Consider the following 20,483-nt stretch of genomic DNA (forward strand, 5'->3'; position numbering starts at 1 on the left):
AAAACAATTTGTGATAGAATGCAATGAAGGTGATTTTGTAACTACAGGGAATGTCTTAAATCCTGCTTCCAGGGCCTTCCTCCATCTGGCCGATAGATACTCAGATTGCCCAGGGTGGGGTTGTCCATCTCAAAGAGTCTTCAAGGAACAAAGGGAAAGATTGGAATAAAGCATTTAGTATGCCCCCAAAGAGCAACTGGCAGCTCGGGGGTGAAGTTGTACCTATAATGGCAATCACAGCTAAGTCATGGATGTGACCAGTGGCCATTCTCACTGGGTCTGAAATCAGGCACATAGGGTTTGCGAGTCACTGGGAATGCCAACATCGGGTTCATCTACTCCACCCTCACATCAGACTCTCTGTACGAACGGAGGGCAAATAAAAATGTGTTTCATCTCTGCCCTCCTCACACTAGTCCCAGTTGATCTTTTCGGGGGCAAATAAACATATTCTATCTCTGCCCTCTTAAATCAAGTTTCACCTGACCTTACTAAGACCAAATGAACACGCTCCATCGTTACTGTCTCGGAAGCAGGTCTTTGTGACTCTATTGAGGGCAAATAAATGCCTAATGCCTCTACCCTCTGACGTCTAGGCCCACATGACCTTACAAAGGGCATAATAACAGATTCAAACTCTACCATTGTAATGTAAGCTTCAATTAATTGACGGTACTGAGGCAAATTGATTATTTCCATCTCTAACCTCTCAACACCAGGTCCAGGTGAGGTTACAGAGGGTAGTCGAATATGTACCAATCTTACTCATTCAGAGCCCTTGTTTAGAGCCAATGTGCTCCAAACAAAGATAAGTGCAAAGTCCTTCCTTTAATCTTCCTAAATGCCACTCTGACCTCACTCCTGGCATCTTGAGACGTCCAGTGAAAAAAGCCATAAAGCTTTGGCTTCCTCCTCTTCTACCAAGAGAGGAGCCAATGTCCCCAAGACCAGCTCGGGTACTATATAAAAAACAGCCAGATGCCACATTCTTGCTATCCGTCCATGGCCTCCCGGCTCTATCAAACCTGGATAACCCCATCATTCTAACATAGTTCCGTCTTCTCGCACTTTCTGGCTGTTGTATAATGTGTCCGATAAGGGCTGAAAATGTTCCTTTTGCAGAAAGTGCTGGTGCTTTCCAGCCAAGCTATATTTACACCTTTTCCTGCTGCACACGGAGCCTTTGCAGAAGCTATTCGGAGGAAGCTCTGATTGTAATGTTGACTCAGAGTGTAGTGTCGGCAGCTGGGCTCTACAGCTGGAGAACAGAACACGCTCTGCCAGACAGAGACACATTGTACACGGATAGTTCTCTTTTTCTGTGTCGCGTTAATTTTGAGTATTTAAATGGGTAAACCTTTGATTTTCATTTCTTTCTTTTTTTCTTTCTTTCTTTCTTTCTTTTTTTCTTTCTTTCTTTCTTTCTTGTCTCATTGTTTTGTATGGCAATGAAGCCATGAGGGTTCTGGCATCTGGTCTCTATTAACATCAGGTGGTGCCAGTTTCTTTGGCTGATTTATAATTAAAAAAAATTGCTTTGGCTCCAGGTTGGTGATGATCTTTGTACGTTGTCAGTCTTATTTGATTTTCGTACCTGTGAATTTCAGACTGTGAAAATATCAAAATCTGGAGAAAGCGCGTGGAGTGTATGTCCATTTTTTCACTCCAACTCGACAGTTGAGAATCCCAAATGTTCTTTGGAAACTTGAAAAATGTGACCTCCCCAGTTTGGGGAAGAGCTCGAAGTTGTTCTGTTCTTCAGGCCTTGACTCAGTATCTTTTGTACTGATGGTCTCTGCTACAGGAAGCTCTCCTCCACTTCCGGCGACTCGCACTCTTGTTCTTGGCAGGGCACCTTCTGCGCCTCCTCCTCCTGAAGCTCCAGCGGGCTCTCGCAGGAGATGGTGGACGATGTGTGTCCTTCTTCCAGTGCAGAGCTGTAAAGAACAAAAGATGAACAGCATTATTTCCATCATCTATGCTTTGGTTCAAGGTCACTAGATGTAACAAGACTGGGAGATTCCCCCCCAATAACCAGCGCATCTGAAAGGCTGGTAGACCTGCTCAAGGGTATTGGACTGACACACACCTCACGCATGGCGACGAAGGTGCCAGATAGGAACAGCACATGGATTCCTCCACTGGACCAGCGGCAGGCAGTCTGCTGTATTTAGTCTGTTGCCTCGTTGGGGATGCTTTAGACCCATATCCTATAACAAAAGAACGTGCCTGAACTGATATCCTGGTTTTGAAAACAATTAATTTAACAAAGAAGAAAATTCATTTCAACTTATACTGTTGCCAATTAATAGCAATTTTATTTATTCAATTTAACATTTTTATTTGAAAGATATTTTCACATTTTTTATACAAATACTACACCAAATAACCTAAAAACAAAGATCATTCAGACTCATCAATCATTTCACAGTCATTCAACAGCAAACATCCATATATACACAGCTCTGGCAAATTAAGCTTTTGTGAAAATACCAGAACGAAGGGTGAAAGTGAAGGGAAAAATTAAAAGAGAATTAAAGAAGAATGAAGAAGGAGACAAAGGTTGCTCGAAGAAATCAATACGTGAGGTACAATGTATTATACATATATACACGTGGAGATAATCACAATCAACTTAATGGGTAAAGCATAATATGTATAAATCAATTAGAACACGAATTTTCTCGATTTTTGGGTTTAGTGGGAGCAACACTCTGTCTAAGGGCCAACGCGTTTCGAGTCCCAATCAGAAATTGGAAGGGGGACTCTCATCAGGACCAATAAAGTATCCTACTGGTCTACAAGGCCACTTGGAGGGTGTAGAGTTGTATACGATCTATAACAACGCTGCGGCGGGAGGCGATTTATAATGGAAGAGGTATCTTTCTGGTGGTGGAGACACTAGCTTGCTGGATCAAACTGGGCCCACTGGTGGTAGGGTAGAATGCTCCAGGAGCATTCTAACGGATGAAGCGCCCCCAACTAAGTACACGAGCTGCCACAGCAGGCGACAAGCCGTGCCACACTAGTCCAGCCACCAGTGGGCCGCTTAGAATATTGACCTGCACTCGGGCATCGACCAAGCACATGCGCTGATGTTGCAGGTGGATACCCTACAATATTTTGGCAAACTAAAAAGTTATTAATCAACCACCAGTGGGCCCAGTTTGATCCAGCAAGCTAGTGTCTCTACCACCAGAAAGATACCTCTTCCATTATAAATCGCCTCCCGCCGCAGCGTTGTTATAGATCGTATACAACTCTACACCCTCCAAGTGGCCTTGTAGACCAGTAGGATACTTTATTGGTCCTGATGAGAGTCCCCCTTCCAATTTCTGATTGGGACTCGAAACGCGTTGGCCCTTAGAAAGAGTGTTGCTCCCACTAAACCCAAAAATCGAGAAAATTCGTGTTCTAATTGATTTATACATATTATGCTTTACCCATTAAGTTGATTGTGATTATCTCCACGTGTATATATGTATAATACATTGTACCTCACGTATTGATTTCTTCGAGCAACCTTTGTCTCCTTCTTCATTCTTCTTTAATTCTCTTTTAATTTTTCCCTTCACTTTCACCCTTCGTTCTGGTATTTTCACAAAAGCTTAATTTGCCAGAGCTGTGTATATATGGATGTTTGCTGTTGAATGACTGTGAAATGATTGATGAGTCTGAATGATCTTTGTTACATAGGTTATTTGGTGTAGTATTTGTATAAAAAATGTGAAAATATCTTTCAAATAAAAATGTTAAATTGAATAAATAAAATTGCTATTAATTGGCAACAGTATAAGTTGAAATGAATTTTCTTCTTTGTTAAATTAATTGTTTTCAAAACCAGGATATCAGTTCAGGCACGTTCTTTTGTTATAGGTTATAGGTGCTCAGCCTAACTGATTAGAGCCGACTCTTTATTGTTTACTTAGACCCATATCAGCTCCCACCTGGTTGGCAGGAGAGCTGGGTAAAAAATAGACCTGGTGCGTGACCCTGCCCAGCATTGATTGATTGTCCTTCTGTCTAGCCTCGATGACTGGTTACCCATGTGACAACCCCCTTATTACTCAGATATCTCCAGTCAAGCCTTGCTGTGACTCCGCCCGCTTGCTACTGCCATATTATGTGGGTCCTGGAAATAGATCCAGGAGAGGTGGTGCAAACACTGAAAATGCTTGTATGTAGAGTGTTCTCTATGTGCATGAGAGATGGTCTTAATGTTTTCTGAATCCTGAAACCACTGGTTGAAGCATGGGGGTCTTGCAGATGAGGCCCCCGGGGACGGTGGTTGCTGAGTCATCCTAAATCAACTAGCGAAATCACTTTCTGGACAGTAAACTGAGCTTCTCTCTAGCTTTAATTCAACTTATAAAATTACAGTCCTGGTTGTTTTATCTCTGCCTAATGTTGTCTAAGATTTTCTTAATTTGTGCATGTGGTTTGTGTTAATTTGATTAAAACATAGATTTACGCCTTTTGAAAACCAATGGGTCGTGGTGCTTTTATTTCTGAAAGAAGTGGCGCTATAACACGCGATTTTGTGAAATCACTGGTGACTAGAAACGGTAGCAACTATTGCGTTCACTCTGAAGCCCAACGGGCAAGGGAGAAAAGTATGAATTCCACTTTTCTGAAATGACATGAACATGAGCAGAATATGTTGGTCATTTGGCATGCAAGGACTGGAAAGGTTGCCTCTGCAATCAAACTCTGTGCTTCTCCGACATAACCTTATCCTGAAATGTGTTGTCATGCATCATACAGGTAATCAGAAGGTATCCTGATAGATTCTTCCTCAATAAATATTTGAAGAAAACAATATGAATGATGATTCTTTTATTACGATCACCCAGTGTGTATACAATACAATATGGATTCAAGAAGCAAATGTAGAAAATATATAGATTTAAAAATATACACCCCCGGATCCAAAGGTATCTCAGTGGATACAGCCAAATAACATTATTAGGTGTATTTACCCGCTGAGCTATAATACCAGATTGAGCAACCGTGTAAAGCTGGACAGTTCTACTTTTGGCTATTTCAAACCACATCAACTATATCACACTGGCGAGTCCACAGATGAAGAAACAAATCATTGACTGCCGAATTGCTGTTGTTACAAAGTCAAGGCTGTGAGGGACGCCCCCTCTGGAGTATTAGAGTTCTCTGGGTGTTTTATGTACATCATGGAGGCCGAAAAGGGGGTGTTTCTTGGTGAAAATGTGCATGAACTCACATTCTAATCATGTCTCAATTTAGGGAGGTAGGATGGAGAAGAAGGGAAAATGCATAAGAGGCAGTGTACAGACGATGGGGAAAGTTTGTTTTCTGCTGTACATTACCATACGTCTTCGTGGAACTCTTCTTTAAGGGAGAAGCAGGCTTCACACAAGAACTAATACACCCTCACACACAAGGTTTTTACCATACAGGTATTCCTCTTTCTGTACCACCTGTACCACTCTTGTATTCTAATTTATACTGAAATATAATCAGTAAAGATGTCTCTTCCTCTTTGCTCTCTCTCTGTCTGCCTCTCATAAACTGTCTCTGCATATCTCGACTTATTGCGCTCTTTCTTGTGCTTTCCCTCGCTCCTTCATTTTCTCCAGCCCTTCTTTTCCTCATCTTTCTTTCTACTCTGTTTGGGTGTCTGTCTCTCTTTTAAACTCCCTTTCTTTCTAGAACTTTATCTGTTTCTCTCTGTGCCCCTCTCTCTCTCTCTTGCCTTTCCCATGCATCTCTCGTGTCCTTCTACTCCCATGTCTCTCTCATCTCCCCCCTCCTCCCTCGCTATAGCTCTCTGTATGTATATGATTTATATATAGTGCGAATAGAACTACAATGCAAGGAAATTCTGCCTAGGAGAGAGGTTTAGACCAAAGTTACCAAAGGGGAGAGATGTGTGAATGGCAGTGGGGTAGGTGGTAGGAGCAAGTCATGAGGAGACACATGAGTTATAAAATGAGGGGACAAGTAATTAGAGTGAGACTGTGTTACTCTGCAAAGGAGTCGAAGGGGTGAGACCTTGCTATGGCGGTCCAAGACAGTGATGAGAAGCTGCTTGAGGAGATACGACCTGCCTACTGTGAGAGAAAGAGGAGGGAATGTTCCCTCTTTCGCTTTCTGGTTTGTCTATCACACTACCTCTTTAATTAGTTTCTCTTCCTCTTGATGTATGGGTATCTTTCCCTGTATATGTATCTCCCTGTCCAACACTTGAATGCAGAGCCGGCTTTGGAGCTGGTGGCACCCGGTTCGACAATGTTTGTTGGCGCCCCCAATGATCACCTCACCACCGCCCTTTAACAATGCCCAAGTCTCCATAACCACTCTCTCCCAGATGCATATATAGCACACTCTCTCAGATACATATATAGTGCCACTCATACCAGTGTAGGGTGTCAGAGCACTTTGCATCACACACACATTACACAAAGACAATCAATCCTATGTGTGTAACTCAGCGTATAGGACATGTGACACAAGACAGAGGACTACAAGGTGTAGGAGTCACATGTCATCTATACTGGTAGGCAGAATAGTTTGATAGTGCTTGGTCTGGAGAAGCACAAACTCAGAATTCAAAAAGGAACACCATAGTTGGGGTTTCTCTTTAATAATGAGAATAGATTTCTTCCTAAAGTAACCATTTTTGCAACATTAATCTTTGCTCAAATATACACTTTGCAGGGTGCATGCAGTTTTTTGATAGAAGTTAATAGTTCAGTACAATTACAAAGTGCATACAATGTAAATAGGTCAATGAGTTACTGCTTTTAAAAGAGACATCATGTTGTTCCTTGCAGTTTATAAATTCAAATCCTAAATTAGGATTTTAACCTATAAATTGCAAGTAACAAAATGAAGTCTCTTTTAAAAGGAGTAACCCACTGACCTATCTACATTGTATGCACTTTGTAATCTGCTCAGTACTTGTTTTCTGCAACAGGCATATTAACCCTGTGCACTACTATAACAACTTCGAGTCTCATGACGAGCTGAGCTCGTCATGAGCCACGGTGCTCGTGTGCTCATGACGAGCTGAGCTCGTCATGACCGTTAGAACGCTCGCATGCTGGGCAAATTCCCCTGCTGTGCGACCGTTCTAAAGAAAAGGGTGTGGTCATGACGAGCTCAGCTCATCATGAGCAAACGACCACCATGGCTCATGAAGAGCTGAGCTCGTAATGAGCATGGGGGCGCTGTGCGCGCCCCGCCCCCCAGCACAGCAGGGAAATGTGCCCAGCTGTGAAGGGGTTAAAGTGGGTCAAAACCGAAATTAAACAAAACTCACATTTTTGTTGCCCAGAAATTGCTGGAGGAAACGATTGCAGCAGCCGCAGGTGCTTTAAAATAACAATAAACCTGCAAACACGGCGCCCCCTGTAAGCCAGCACCCGGTGCTGTGGCACCGGTCGCACTGCCCTAGAGCCGGCTTTACTTGAATGCATAGGTACACACAAACACACACACACATCAGAGGTGCATTCTTGTCTGCACACCTTTATGTTCTTGTCATACCTGGGCCGACTCTCCCCTGTCCCACTGGCGACTTCCTCTGCTTCCTCAGGCTGTGGATCCGGGAGCGGGATGATGTAGTCATTGTCGCTGATGGGGGCCACCACTGTGTAGCTGATTGGGTTCAAATGCTCCTCCGGTCCAGTCCTGGCTGTGATAATGTGATTCTTCACCCTGGGTCTTGCCCGAACAACTGCTGGATGATCGCTTCTCAGAAACTCCTCGTTCACCTTCTCATATTTCTGGTGAGATGCAAGGGAAAAACAAAACCGGGAATATCTAATGAACCAGGGGACATTGGCACGCGAGAACCTCTGATCTACCCCTATCAGCAGATAAGAAGCATCATCTTATCAGGACCCAATCCAAAAAAGGCCAGCCCATCTCTGTCCTCAACCAGCTGCACTTGAGAGGTTAGCAAAGTGCCCATGACTTTACCTAATAATTTTATAGACAATAAACAGTTATTCTACTGATAAACACATTATTGGATTAAGATATTAAGTAGATTACATACTTGCAGGGTGAAGCTTTATTGGTTAGGCCTGGAAACTCCTATTTTCTTACAGTTTGGACGTTAACCAGAGGAAGAATCATGCCGACCCTCAATTGCATCAAATGTCCTACATAGCTCCTACCTTCAGATTCTTTGGTTTCGGAAACAGAGTGGACTGTCTCATTTCCTTGTGACTTACTCTTAAGCTCAGAGTGGAGTGTCTCATTTCCTTGTAACTTACTTTTAAGCTTCGGATCACAAGTAAGCCTACATTATGGTTGTCCTGATGTAATTGATATTTCCAATGATAAGAAAAATGAAGAGTTTCCTGTTGAGGGTCGTCTTAATGGAAAATATACATTTCCATACCCATAAGCCATCATTTCATTCTCAGTTTACTATTTATGGGTTTAACATTGCCAGAGGTTATCGAAAAGCTTATTATCTTTGTCGATAGCTGGAGGTTTGACATCTTCTGTTAATACATTAATAATTGATATTTTTTTAAACCAAACTTAAGGTTACAAAACTCTAGTTTTCTGAGAATGATACAACACAGAATAAATTGCCAGGACTCAGGGCAGGAAGGAAGCTTCAAAAGATATGAAGCTGTCCTGGTCTCTCACCCCTTACCGACCCACACCCATATGCTGAGGAAGGAATTCAAAACTTTTGAGGACTGGGCAGTGGAGGCTGGTGACAATAGATAAGACTGCTAATCAGTTTGATGATGCTTAATTCTAGGTTGATTATTCATAGTTACCAAGGTTTCAGACTGCTATGTGTGACATCATAATTTCAGTGTAATTATGAGTGACATTTCCTCGTGAGCAAAATCAAGCAATGAATATCAGAAAGTACACCCATTTGAGCAACGAGAAACTCTAAGAAGATCTTGGAATTGGAGCAAAGTAACTGATCATTGCAGCATGGATTTTAACTCTCTGCACTATTTTATGGTGAGTCAAAGTGGCTACTAGACAAGTAACTCTCTAGCAGGAACCTTTATATCCGTTAGTTATGTCTAAGCACGGCACCCCATCTCCCAGCTGAGGCTGAACCACAAGTAACAAAAAGGATCTCTGTGGCAAAAGCATTCACTCACTGAGCTATCTACATAAATTACATTTCGGTGACGTCAATGTACAAGTTCTTTGGTGCAGGGATGTTAACCCTCTGCATTACTATCTGGTGCCAGGCAGCAGCATATGGCACTGCACCTGCAGTGCGTTATAGAAAGATCAGAGCTGTCCAGATCTATCTGAAACCAGATCTGCTCAGGGAAGGCACACTGTGTCTCTCCATAAAAATACCGCACTCCCTGCTTCCCAGGGCCTACAATTTCCTTGCAAGATATATGGCTGCCCCTTCCCGCCTCCCCCATGATAGATTCATATGCATACAAAATAAAACCGTGCAGGAGGCAATTTAGATTGTATCTTTTAGTTTCAAAGGGCTCATTCAGTAAAGAAATGCACGAGGGATAGTTAAATTAGACTCCGACGCACACTTAGAGCTGTTATGTCTGAAATCACTCCGCACCGAAAACAATTACACCCAGTATATGTCATTATGCGAGAAGCCACAGCTATGCTCTGGCAGCACAGCCATCAGCCACAACTCAAATCCTTCCCACACTGAATAATTTTCAACAGCAAATTCCCAAATCAAAGAGCAATTTTGCCTGCCACCCGAAAGAAAGCACTTGATTTGTCTCAAGCGAAGATTACAAGGCTTCTGTTTGAAAGGCTGCCTCTGATTGGTGGTTGTGTGGAGTGAGTTAGGTGCATTTTAAGACCCGCTCACAGCAGGTTGATCATGATGCTATAAAATTAAATATAATTAGCCTGAGACTAGACAGTCAGTGGCAGTCTGGCAGAGTAAGACACGGTACCGCGGGCCAGCTCATGATAGGCTGCACGACCCAAACTGGACTCCAGCAACCGCGGTTTGGTCTGGACTCACACAGCATCATTAAGATCGACTACAGGTACCAGTTAACTTTCTCTCCAGCAGTGGCCACAGTGCGAGCAGCAGCGAGCTCCTCAGACCCCAGTCAAACGTTTTAACTATCTGACTACTGCTGCGGGCTCAACTTGCGCCACGGGCAGCCCTCCCTATATTATTAGCCCTGTCTCTGCATTGGACGAATGTGGGACACATTGTTGCAGTCTCCTTGACACCATCACGTCACGTGAATGCCGAATGGAGCCGGCAAGCCCCAGCGCAGCTGAGCCAGCCCCCAAGCCCACAGCAGTCAGACTCTCTGTCATTCACATGACTCTGTGGCTACCAGAGCAGCATGACCGCAAGCTGCTTTTGTCTGTGCTGATTATAGCACTCCGGTTTGACATCTTCAGGAGGCGCTATAAATGCGCGACTTTGCATTTTAGTGCTGTGATATTGACCACCTCACAGAAATACGTTAGTCTAACGCCTGATGTGTGGTACTTGGCAGGGCTGGCTATTCACTTTGAGGTTGACAAAGACAGCCAGTCTCCAAAGACGTGGTGTATGAAGACCCTATGACTGAACCAGATCAGGTGGACAACGAGCTGCTGTGTCAGTTTACCTTCCCCCGTTTCTCCTCGCGTCCCAGTGAGAAGAGTTAACACATTCTAACCTCTTTTCAAGAGGGGTGGTTTGGGGAAGAGCTGGAATTCTCAGCGGCTTAATTTCCTTTGGCCAAGCTTAGTAAGAATGGGGTAAAGTTAGGGCATGTGTTGCAAATGAGCATCTTTGATCTTTTATAGGGTGGAAAATACAATGGGGCACATTTACAAGCTCCTATTGCCACCGGAATGTCATTTTTTGCAATGTTCCTGTGGCAATAATCCCTATGCCATATTTACAAGGTGGCGTTAAGCCACTTAACTTGGCTTAATGCTGCCTAGTAAATAAGGCCCCCTTTCATGCTACACTTGACGTGAAAGGAGTAGGCAATGGGTGTTGTAGTGGGTGTTCCTCCGCAGCACTCATTGATTTTGACGCTGCCCCCTATTTACAAGGGTGGTGTAAATAGGAGGCAGAGTCAAAATTAAGACCAGGGAAAATCTGTTCTTAACACAGCAAAACAAGGTGAAATGCTTAATTTCACCTCGTTCTAGCTGTTTCTAAGTTTGCTGCATTGTGCAGCACACATAAAAATCGCAACTCGCCATGAATGATTGTGTATGTGCAGGAAGGTGTCCCTTCCTTCAGATAAGCAATCATTGAACAAATGGCCATTTGCAACTTCTATGTGTGCTGCACAATGCAGCGCACATAGGAGTTTCAAATCAGCATTCTGGATTGTTTATGTCTGGAAGGCGCACCTTCTTGCACATAAACAATAATTGCCATCAACGCAGACCCCCTTGCACTATGGTGCAAGAGGTCCGGCGTTGGTGCCAGGCAACTTAGTTTAGCTCCTGCACTTGGGGAAACACAGGGGTATGCCTCATTCTTGTGAATAAGGCGCATCCCTGTATTTTCGAATGGGGAAGCATGGCGTTAGCAATTTTTGCTTAACGCCACTTTTCGCCATTCTGTTGGAAATATGCCCCAATGTGCCAGTCTTATTCCTACATGTGCTGGATTCATGAAAACGCAATTGTAGTTTATTGCATTTCATTTTTTAATGCTCCTCGACTCCCTGTTTCTCTAGAAAAAACAGGAGCAATGTGAGGACTACTGACACCACAGGCAAAATGCATTTTTCCCTGTGGTGCTCGACTTTGGCCAGCAAAAGGGCTTAATTCATAGCTCAGAACTGCAAAACGCTGCTCGTTGCTGTCCCTGCTGATGGTGCTGTAAGGCTTCATTACCTCAAGCAGCTGGGAAGGATATAGGTGTGATTAAACAAAATAATTAGGATTAATAAAAATATTTCTTTACAGTTTCTTATTTCTGACTCAAGAGCCCTTAATTCAATCTAGTAGAAATCTGGCATTACTCTTTACTACTCGAACGATTTTCTGGCTAAAGTTAATAGTAGATGGAAAAAAGATGTTAATCTTATGCAGGGTCGGCCTGGGACAGAAAATAGGCCCGGGCCAAAAAAATAAGTGGCCCCCATTATCGAATCAGGTTAGCGGAAGCTGTGGCAGAACACAATGCTCTGGGTTTTACTAGATAATAAACATATAATTGTAGGGCTGGCATTTTGTGTGTGAGGGAAGACCATAGGCTCTCCCCACTAGTGAGTTTGCTTTTCTGACCTATGGCGGCAATAGATGATGTATTACATTCATGCTATTGGAGCATTATTTATGATAGATTTTATTGTTCAACAGCAATATGATTGTTCTCGGTAATGTATTAGCGATTATCTGTATTTTTCTATTTGCCCCTTTTTCTTATTTTCCTATTTCAGGCGCCTATTAGGATGGTGGACAGACCTGTGTCCGTCCGCCACCCCCGAGGTGGAGGGACCGTCCGCAGGGGCAGTGGCGGTTCCTCCATGCGTATTAGGATGGGACTGCCACCCTGGCGGTCACATCCCGTATATTTTACATTGCGGCGGGTGCTGCTTTAAGCAGCACCCGCCGCAATGTAAAATATGCATGTGTAGCCTTGGCATGCACAACTTGGCAGGCACCGTGTGGTGCCTGCCACCCTGTGCATGCCAAAGCAGGGGGGTACCATAGGTACCCCCATGTGCATCCCGACCCCAACACCCTGGGGGCTCGCAACGGGCCCCCAAACACGAAAGACCACATGCTTTTCCACGGCGGAAAAGCATGTTTTCTGCCCCATCCTAATATGGCTGGCGGTGTCTGATAGACACCGCCACCATATTAGAGCTTTTCCGCCAAGGTCTTCCCGTCCGCCGATGACCCCCCAGCCATCCTAATCTGGCGGGGGGTCTTTCAAGGCACCGCAGCGGTGAATCCGCATCCTCCGGGCCGGCGCTGGCTTCCGCCAGCCCGGAGGATGCAGATTCACCGCAATCCTAATCGGCCCCTCAGTGTTTATAGCCAAATCTTGGTTTTCAAACATATTGGTAATTATGTTTATGTTTCGCTTCAGTGTTGCTACGAAGTGGTGAATTGAGGCAAAAACTATTGTGGGCGAAAAGAAAAATGGGCATTCAGCATGCCACCACTAAGCACACCTATCACTGTTACAGCGCAAGCCTAATATATATCTTTACCCACGCACAGCAAGAAGTCCCTGTTCATCAATTCCTGCTCTGACTCTATCTGACTATGGAGATGCAATGGAGGAGGAAGCAAAGCTTGCCAAAGGTGTATTCCTTGTGCCAGCATGTTCACCTCCCCAAAACACCTGAAGTCTGACACCCCAGCACCTCTCACCCCCCAGTAAGGCACTTTGACCTGTTCCCCCTCCCCTCGCAATGCGGCTGGATTGCCCTCTCTTCACCCCCAGACACCTACATGTCCCCTCATTCGTTCACACTCTGCCAGGCTTCCCCAGTTGCTCCTCCTCTTGCTTGTTCTGGGACTACCAATCAGGAGCTCTGTGAGCTTGTGGGAGAAGACAAGGGCCATGCCTACCAGAACAGCAGCAGGAGACAAGTCGCTACCCTCAGCTCTGTGCACACCTGCCTGTCCCCAAGTTGTTGCTTCATGTCCTAGGTTATCCAAGTCACTCCACCACTACCTTCCTTCCCTTCCTCCTCCTGGGAGTGCTGATGGGGAGCTGCAAGTGCGACATAAGTGCACCATAACAGCAGCAGGAGTCATAAATAATGAGAAGCAAAAACATATTTTTGCACTGTGTGTATACATGAGTACATATGTGCCAGACTGGGTGTGTTTATGTTTGTGTGTGCAAGTGTTGTGTGTTAAAGTGTATGGGCTTGTATGTGTGTGTGTATGAATGTGTGTTCACAAGAACGTCTGTGAGTGCATATCTGTATTTTTTTGTCTTTGTGTGCATGAATATCTATGTGCGGGTGAGGAGTGAGTATTTTGTCCCCAGCCCCTGCTGTGAAATTCAGGGACAGGCACAATAGTGGGAATTCATGACAAAACTATGGCCTTGGCACAATGAAGGCAATCCCTGGAAACATGCTGACCCTGGCACAGCAGTGGTAATCCTGGGCACCAAGCTGGCCCTAGCACAATGGTGGTAATTTCTGATAAAATGCTAGCCCTAATAAAATGGTTGTCATCTTTGGCACAGTGATGCCAATCCTTGCAACAAGCTGGTCCTGGCACAATAGTGGCTATCTCTTCCAAGCTGGCCTTTGCACAATAATGGTGAGTCCCAGTGGAATATGATCAATGGTGGTAATCCCTGGCAACATGCTGACAATCTATGACATCTCTATGCCCCTGGCACATTGGTCGTAATACCTGGCAACATTATGGCCCTGGCTCAATAGAGGTAATTTCTGGTAAATGCTAGTCATGGCACAATGGTAGGAATCTCTGGCAACATGCTGACACAATGTTGGTAATCACTAGCATACTGACGCAGGCACCATTTTGTAATTTCTGGCAAGATGCTCGTCCAGGCACAGTGGTGGTAATCTCCAGCAACATGATAATTGTGTCACAATGGTGATGACCCCTGCTATTTTGTGGGCAGCCAATGTATGCTGATGCCAATGCACAAATGTAAATAATTTTGACTACTTTAAAGTTCGGGCAAGCTCAGAGAAGACAAGTACCAGTGCAAGTAAACATACGTAGCTGGTATGTTAGTGTACATGCTTAGCAAACCTCTCTAGAACCCAAGACTAATGTCTTTGCCATTGCTCAGATTTATTTTGGGGGGCGGTGGGGGGGGGGGTTGGACAAGGGGTAACAAGGGGCGTTTACGCATTTTTGCTTCTATAATGACATTGTGATAATGAGTGATAAACGTCTGCTAACATTTTTAAGCAACAATTCAAGACCACTTTTGATAAAAACCTTAAGATATTGAAAGTAAGGAAATCAACAAGATGTTTTTAAGCAACTGATATACACATATTTATTCCTCCTCATTAAATTCATTCTTAGATCTCCACCACTGTCCTTCGGTAGTAGGAGTATATGGAGGAAAAATCATTCTCCAAATATATTGTGGATACAATTTTGATCATCAAAATATTGCGATGGTAAGTATATAGAGATAAGTAAAGATGTTATTGTATTTAACTATATGTACCTTGACAATATATATACATATCTTCAAGGTATGCAGATGTTAAGTTAAGAATAGTAAATATTGACTTAACTATATTCTTACTTTCTTGCTATTTTGGTTCTCGAAGTTTAGGATATGTTATGTTTGAAGTGCAATATTCATGCCCTCGATATTCTGTCACACAACTATAGTAGGACTAGTTCATCATACCTCTTTGAAGTCTTGACCCAGCAGATTCCCCATCAGTTGCACTAACTGGGTGAACGATGGCCGTGCCTCATACTTCTCATCCCAACACTTGCGCATGATTTCATAGCTGCATCAAAGAGGAGACAGTGACCCTGATCACCACATCTTCCTTTAATTCTTTATTTGCAAAGTATTAAGAGTATTTCAAGCATAAATGGAGTAAATAGCAATATCTTATGATACGTGAGATAAATACGCACTTTTGGTAAATGTATACATTGGTGATGTGTTGAGAAGTGATGGATAGGACAGGAGACAGAATTTAATTTAATTTAATTTAATAGCGATTTGTAAAGCGCCTGGTGACCCAAGGGCATCCCCGCGCTATAGGAGTTGTAATCCAGTTGAGGGAGAAGGAGGGAGGAAGGACGTTTAATTGGGAAATAGGTGTGTTTTCAATTTTTTTCGAAATACCAGGTAGTTGGGTTCAAGTCTGAGGGAACGTGGAAGGGCGTTCCATCCAGTGGCTGCTTGGACAGAAAAGCGTCGTCCTCCTGTGCGTGTCTTTTTGAATCTGGGGATGTTAGCCAGGTGCTCATTCTCGGATCGTAGGGATCTGGGTGCTTTGTAGTGAGTGATCATGCTGCTGAGTATCGCGGGACCGGATCCGTTGATCAGCTTGTGTGTCGTGCACATGGCTTTGAAATGCACCCTTTGGCGCACAGGGAGCCAGTGCAGATCCCTGAGGGCAGGTCTGGCGGACACTCTAGGGGGAAGGTTGGTGAGCAGACGTGCTGCAGCGTTCTGTGTACGCTGCAGTCTCGTCAAGGTGGCCTCAGGGGCTCCCAGGTAGACCATGTTGCTATAGTCCAGGCGAGACAATATAGCCCCTGGATAAGCAATTTCCTGGAAGCAGGTGGTAGTAAGGGGAGAATTTTGCGGATCGTGCGCATGAGCCCGAAACAGGTACTTAGACTTACATGAGCAAGTTACATATGTATTTGGAATGCTTTTAGGGGGATTATTGGTCATGTTTATATAGGCAATTTGGGGACACATTTGGGGCATGATTTGGAGCATGATGGCGTTAAAGGAAGTATGTGTAAGCTTTGATGGGTTTTTAGGTTTGGGTGTGTGACAGCAGCAGTCTTGGATGACATCTGGGAGAGAGTAGCCTGAGATTAGCATGGCAGGTGTTCCAGTGCAGGGACTAAGTGGACAAAGTGGAAGCAGAAAGGAGTCATTTGGGACAGGAAGGAAATGAAGATTAGCAGAGCACAGTAAATGGATGGAGGTGTAACAGCAGGGGGCTTTAGCCCTACATCTCATAGACAGTCAACCTACCTGCTTTCTGTAGGGGTCTGCAGATTGATGTGGAAGAATACAAAAGTAAATGTGCTCATAGCTTTGTTGATGGACGCGGAGTAGTGATTTGGGAGATCGATGAGCAGACTACCACAATAATACAGCTGATATGTTTTTGAGCGATGTGAATTGTGAGGGCAAATGTTTTTGGGTATTGCGGAACTGGGAAAATGTTGTTGTGGATATAAAAGAGAGGGTATTCTAGATGCATAATCAAGCCAAATAACACTCCAAGAATTCAGACTGAGGGGGAGGGAGTAGAGGTGGGAGTAGTTGGGGATGAGATAGGATAGAAAGAGGATGAAAAATAGAGGACTGTGGTTTAACGGAATTAAACATAAATGTACAGAGGGCCATCCAGTAGAAGGTAGCGGTCAAGCAATTTGAGAGTGGGGATGAGGTGAGATTGATAGAAACATCTATGACAAGAGAAACAAAATGAAGGAACATGGTACTGAGGGAAGTGGTCTATGGTGAAACAAGCAGGAGACCCTGAACCAAGCCTTGGGAATGTCTACTGGGAGAGAGTTGTGAGTACACTGAACCAGGAACCTGAGGAGCTATAAGAGAGGTATAAGGAGATGCCATCAAGAGTAGTACTGGCAATGCAACATGATTCAAGAGTGCGATCAACAGCAATCAATAGTGTGGAAAGTAGCACACAGGTCACAGAGGATAAAGATGAATGAGAGGAGGTTGTGGTGAGCAGGCGTGATAAAGATGGACATGTGAAACACAGCTTGCTCTTCGAACGGAGCTTATGGACACCACAATGAAAAGGGTTAATTATGTACTTCGAGAACAGGTGCATAGTACGCTGTTTGAAAGCTAGCTGACCTGTGTGAAACTGACAAACATTTAGGGACTTACATGTCTTCCGATGCATGAACAGGCTTGGACATCCGATACCCTCGTTTCAGTGCATTGTAGAACTGCTCATTCATGGGCAGCTCAGGGTACGGAGTCCCACCTAGGAAAGTAGAAAAAGATACAAATTAATGAGATTTTGACATGACTGACATTTTGGAGACAGTGTTTTTCTCCTTGCTGCCTCAGAACAGAGAACTCCAGACTTGCCCAGTCCTACACCAGCAGCATCTAGACAGTGACAATGCCTCCAGCTCCATAAGCCTCGCTACAGTACCTTAATTTCTCATATAGCACTGGTTAAGTATAGGCTTTGCGGCGTGGTAGTCTTTGTGCGTTTAACCATTTGCATACTGAATGTTTCTACTCTTATGATCAACATTTGTCAGAAAGACTTCCGTGTAGTGCAGTTAAATATTCTCACCCACTATTGACCCTGAAGTGTACTGTAATCTGAAAGTTCCAACCCCACCGTGATTAACAGTTTAGCGCTCTGTCTTTCAACTGTTCAGCTTTCCAAAACTTCCCTCTTTCCATGTCAGAGTCTGGTAATTTGGAAATTAACATGAGGTACAACGCATGGACGCCTGATTCATGAAACTATTTATGGCCTACATTTTTAAGTGAAAATGGCTATGGAGCATGCCTGGTCGCTATCCACAAATGGACACTTGTTAGATGTAAAGGGTTTTACTACTTCACAATTCTTGTCCACTGTTGCACAGAAATATTGAGTAGAAAACCTCAGGCAATTGGAGGGGATCAAGGCGTGAATTGCCTTGTAAGTTTGTAAACACCCACAAACTCTTTATCTGCTTCTTTCCCATCTTATGAAGGGTTCGAGTTTTACTACCGCAAAGGATTGAAGTAACTTCACTTATAGTGTGGAAAGTAGAAGCGTGAAACCCTAACCTGTGAGGGCATAGGGAGGAACTTCGCTATGGGGAAGCCATTTTGCCTGTGGCAAAAAAGCACAAATAGGAGAAAAATGTGCATTTGTACATTGCACTGCCTTTCCACAGTGCGCAAGTGTACACATGACTCAATCAGTAGTATTCTCGGACAGCTACGACTGGTACAGCTTTCCAGGCATACTAATGCAGAGTTTTATGTCAAAATGTTTAATAAGTGTTTATGTGTTTAACCTGTGGCAGAGATCGAATTGGAGGTCAAAAGCTGCCCTAAGTCTAGAATTCTTTTTTCGTGAACTCCAGAATTTTTGCCCCAGACATTGGCAATAACGTCTCTAAATCAAAAGATGAACACGTGGAGAGGCAGTGTCGTAGAAGAACCAGTCATCTGGATAAACGTCAGATGACATTAGGGGGCCGATTCCGATCCAGTAAAAAGTGCTCTGAATAGCCGTTCGGAGCGTTTTTTCCCGTACGAATCGTACCCTGCAATGTCCCCCGTATGTACGACGAAGTACGATTCGCACCAGGAGCTGGACTCCGTATGAATCGTACAGAGACCGTACGACTCTAATCTCCGTACGAGTCTCACCCGGAACCTGCTGTACGCGACATCTGTACGGTTCGCGGCTGGTTTATACGACCCAGCAAGTACGATTCATGTCGGGTACACACCGTACGACCCTTTTTCTACGAGAGCCGAAAACAGTCGTAAAAGCAGAGTTCGCGCCGAAACAGGTACGGAACTGCCCGCCCGGGTACGGCGCGTACCCCCCATGATCTCAGGGGTACGGCGCGTACCCCTGCGATCATGGGGTGTACGCATTGGGGTGTACGCACCGTACCCCATGTACGCTGGGTGTACGGTGCGTACCACATGTACGCTGGGTGTACGGCGTGTACCCCCCATGATCGCAGGGGTACGGCGCGTACCCCTGCGATCATGGGGTGTACGCGTCCTGATACCCCGGTCCGGATCGTACTCGTAGGGTCGTACGGCATGTGTACGAGTCGTACGGAGATGGCTCCGGATGCGAATCATACGGACGGTAATTTTACCGGATCGGAATCGGCCCCTAGATGATTTTTATGTTGCATATGAAAAAGGCTGAATAACTTTCCGTAGAATAGCTAAACATGTTGCTTGTTGTGAGAGTACCTACAATATTAATGTATGAATAACTTTCATCATTTAAATAGAGCATCATGCATGTAGAGACTAAGAAAAAAGAAAAAGAAAAATGTAGATGGCACAGTGAGCGAAAATGATGAATTGGAATGTAGAAGTAATCACCAGTGGCTAAAATTAATTAAAGCAATTATTTGCATATTAGAATGGATATCCACAATGAAGTGGTTCTAGATTCCCATTCCGTGAGTTATTCCACCTTCTAGTAGTTGGGCCGTGAAGAGATTATTTACACAATCTTTCCTCATGGGCGTTCTCATTGCCAGTGTGAGGTTTTTCAATCTCAGTCAGTGTGACAAGTCTTAATTCCAGACATTAATTGCAGTTTAGCAATTTGTAATCTAAGCCACTCAAATTATGATAATTTCCCACACATAAGCAAAGCCTTTGTCATATAAAAACAAAAAAAGAAGGATATTTAGAAAGCCCTGAAGAGGCTCTCTACAGAAGCCATACTCACCTAAGGTAAATATCTCCCATAAAAGAATACCGTAAGACCAAACATCACTCAACGTTGTGTAAAGGTTGTTAAAGATGCTCTCTGGTGCCATCCATTTTAGGGGCAAAAATGTCTGTAAAGAAATCAAAAAAATAACATTTTACTAGCAAACTCAGGCATGGATTTTAGATATATACTGGGATGTAATAGTGACCCAAATTTCTTTCCCATACTGGTCAATAATCAATGTTCTTTCAAGAAGGATGATGCAGAAAAAACTATTTGCTTACTTCTATAAGTAGTTTTGCAGGTTGAGTCAATCCGAAACCCACAAATCCGTCAATCATAGAGAGATCACCTTCAGACTGCATTTCGCCATTGCATTATGAAGTGTTATTGTAGTCTCTTACATCACATATGGCA

General features: G+C 44.0%; 1 protein-coding gene across 1 annotated transcript in view; it reads right to left on the bottom strand.

Annotated features, from left to right (window-relative positions):
* Positions 1 to 1,364: 1,364 nt before the first annotated feature.
* PDGFRB (platelet derived growth factor receptor beta) overlaps positions 1,365 to 20,483 on the bottom strand; it is a 237,670-nt gene continuing 218,551 nt past the window's right edge. Inside the window, exons 19-23 of the mRNA XM_078653581.1 lie at positions 20,082 to 20,193; positions 17,525 to 17,624; positions 15,311 to 15,416; positions 7,528 to 7,766; positions 1,365 to 1,937 (exon numbers count right to left, since the gene is read on the bottom strand). Coding sequence (XP_078509707.1) covers positions 1,799 to 1,937; positions 7,528 to 7,766; positions 15,311 to 15,416; positions 17,525 to 17,624; positions 20,082 to 20,193 — 696 coding nt within the window. The 3' untranslated portion in view covers positions 1,365 to 1,798. The remainder of the gene's footprint in view (positions 1,938 to 7,527; positions 7,767 to 15,310; positions 15,417 to 17,524; positions 17,625 to 20,081; positions 20,194 to 20,483) is intronic.

This window comes from Lissotriton helveticus, chromosome 7 (genome assembly GCF_964261635.1).
Source record: "Lissotriton helveticus chromosome 7, aLisHel1.1, whole genome shotgun sequence".
NCBI lineage: Eukaryota > Metazoa > Chordata > Amphibia > Caudata > Salamandridae > Lissotriton > Lissotriton helveticus.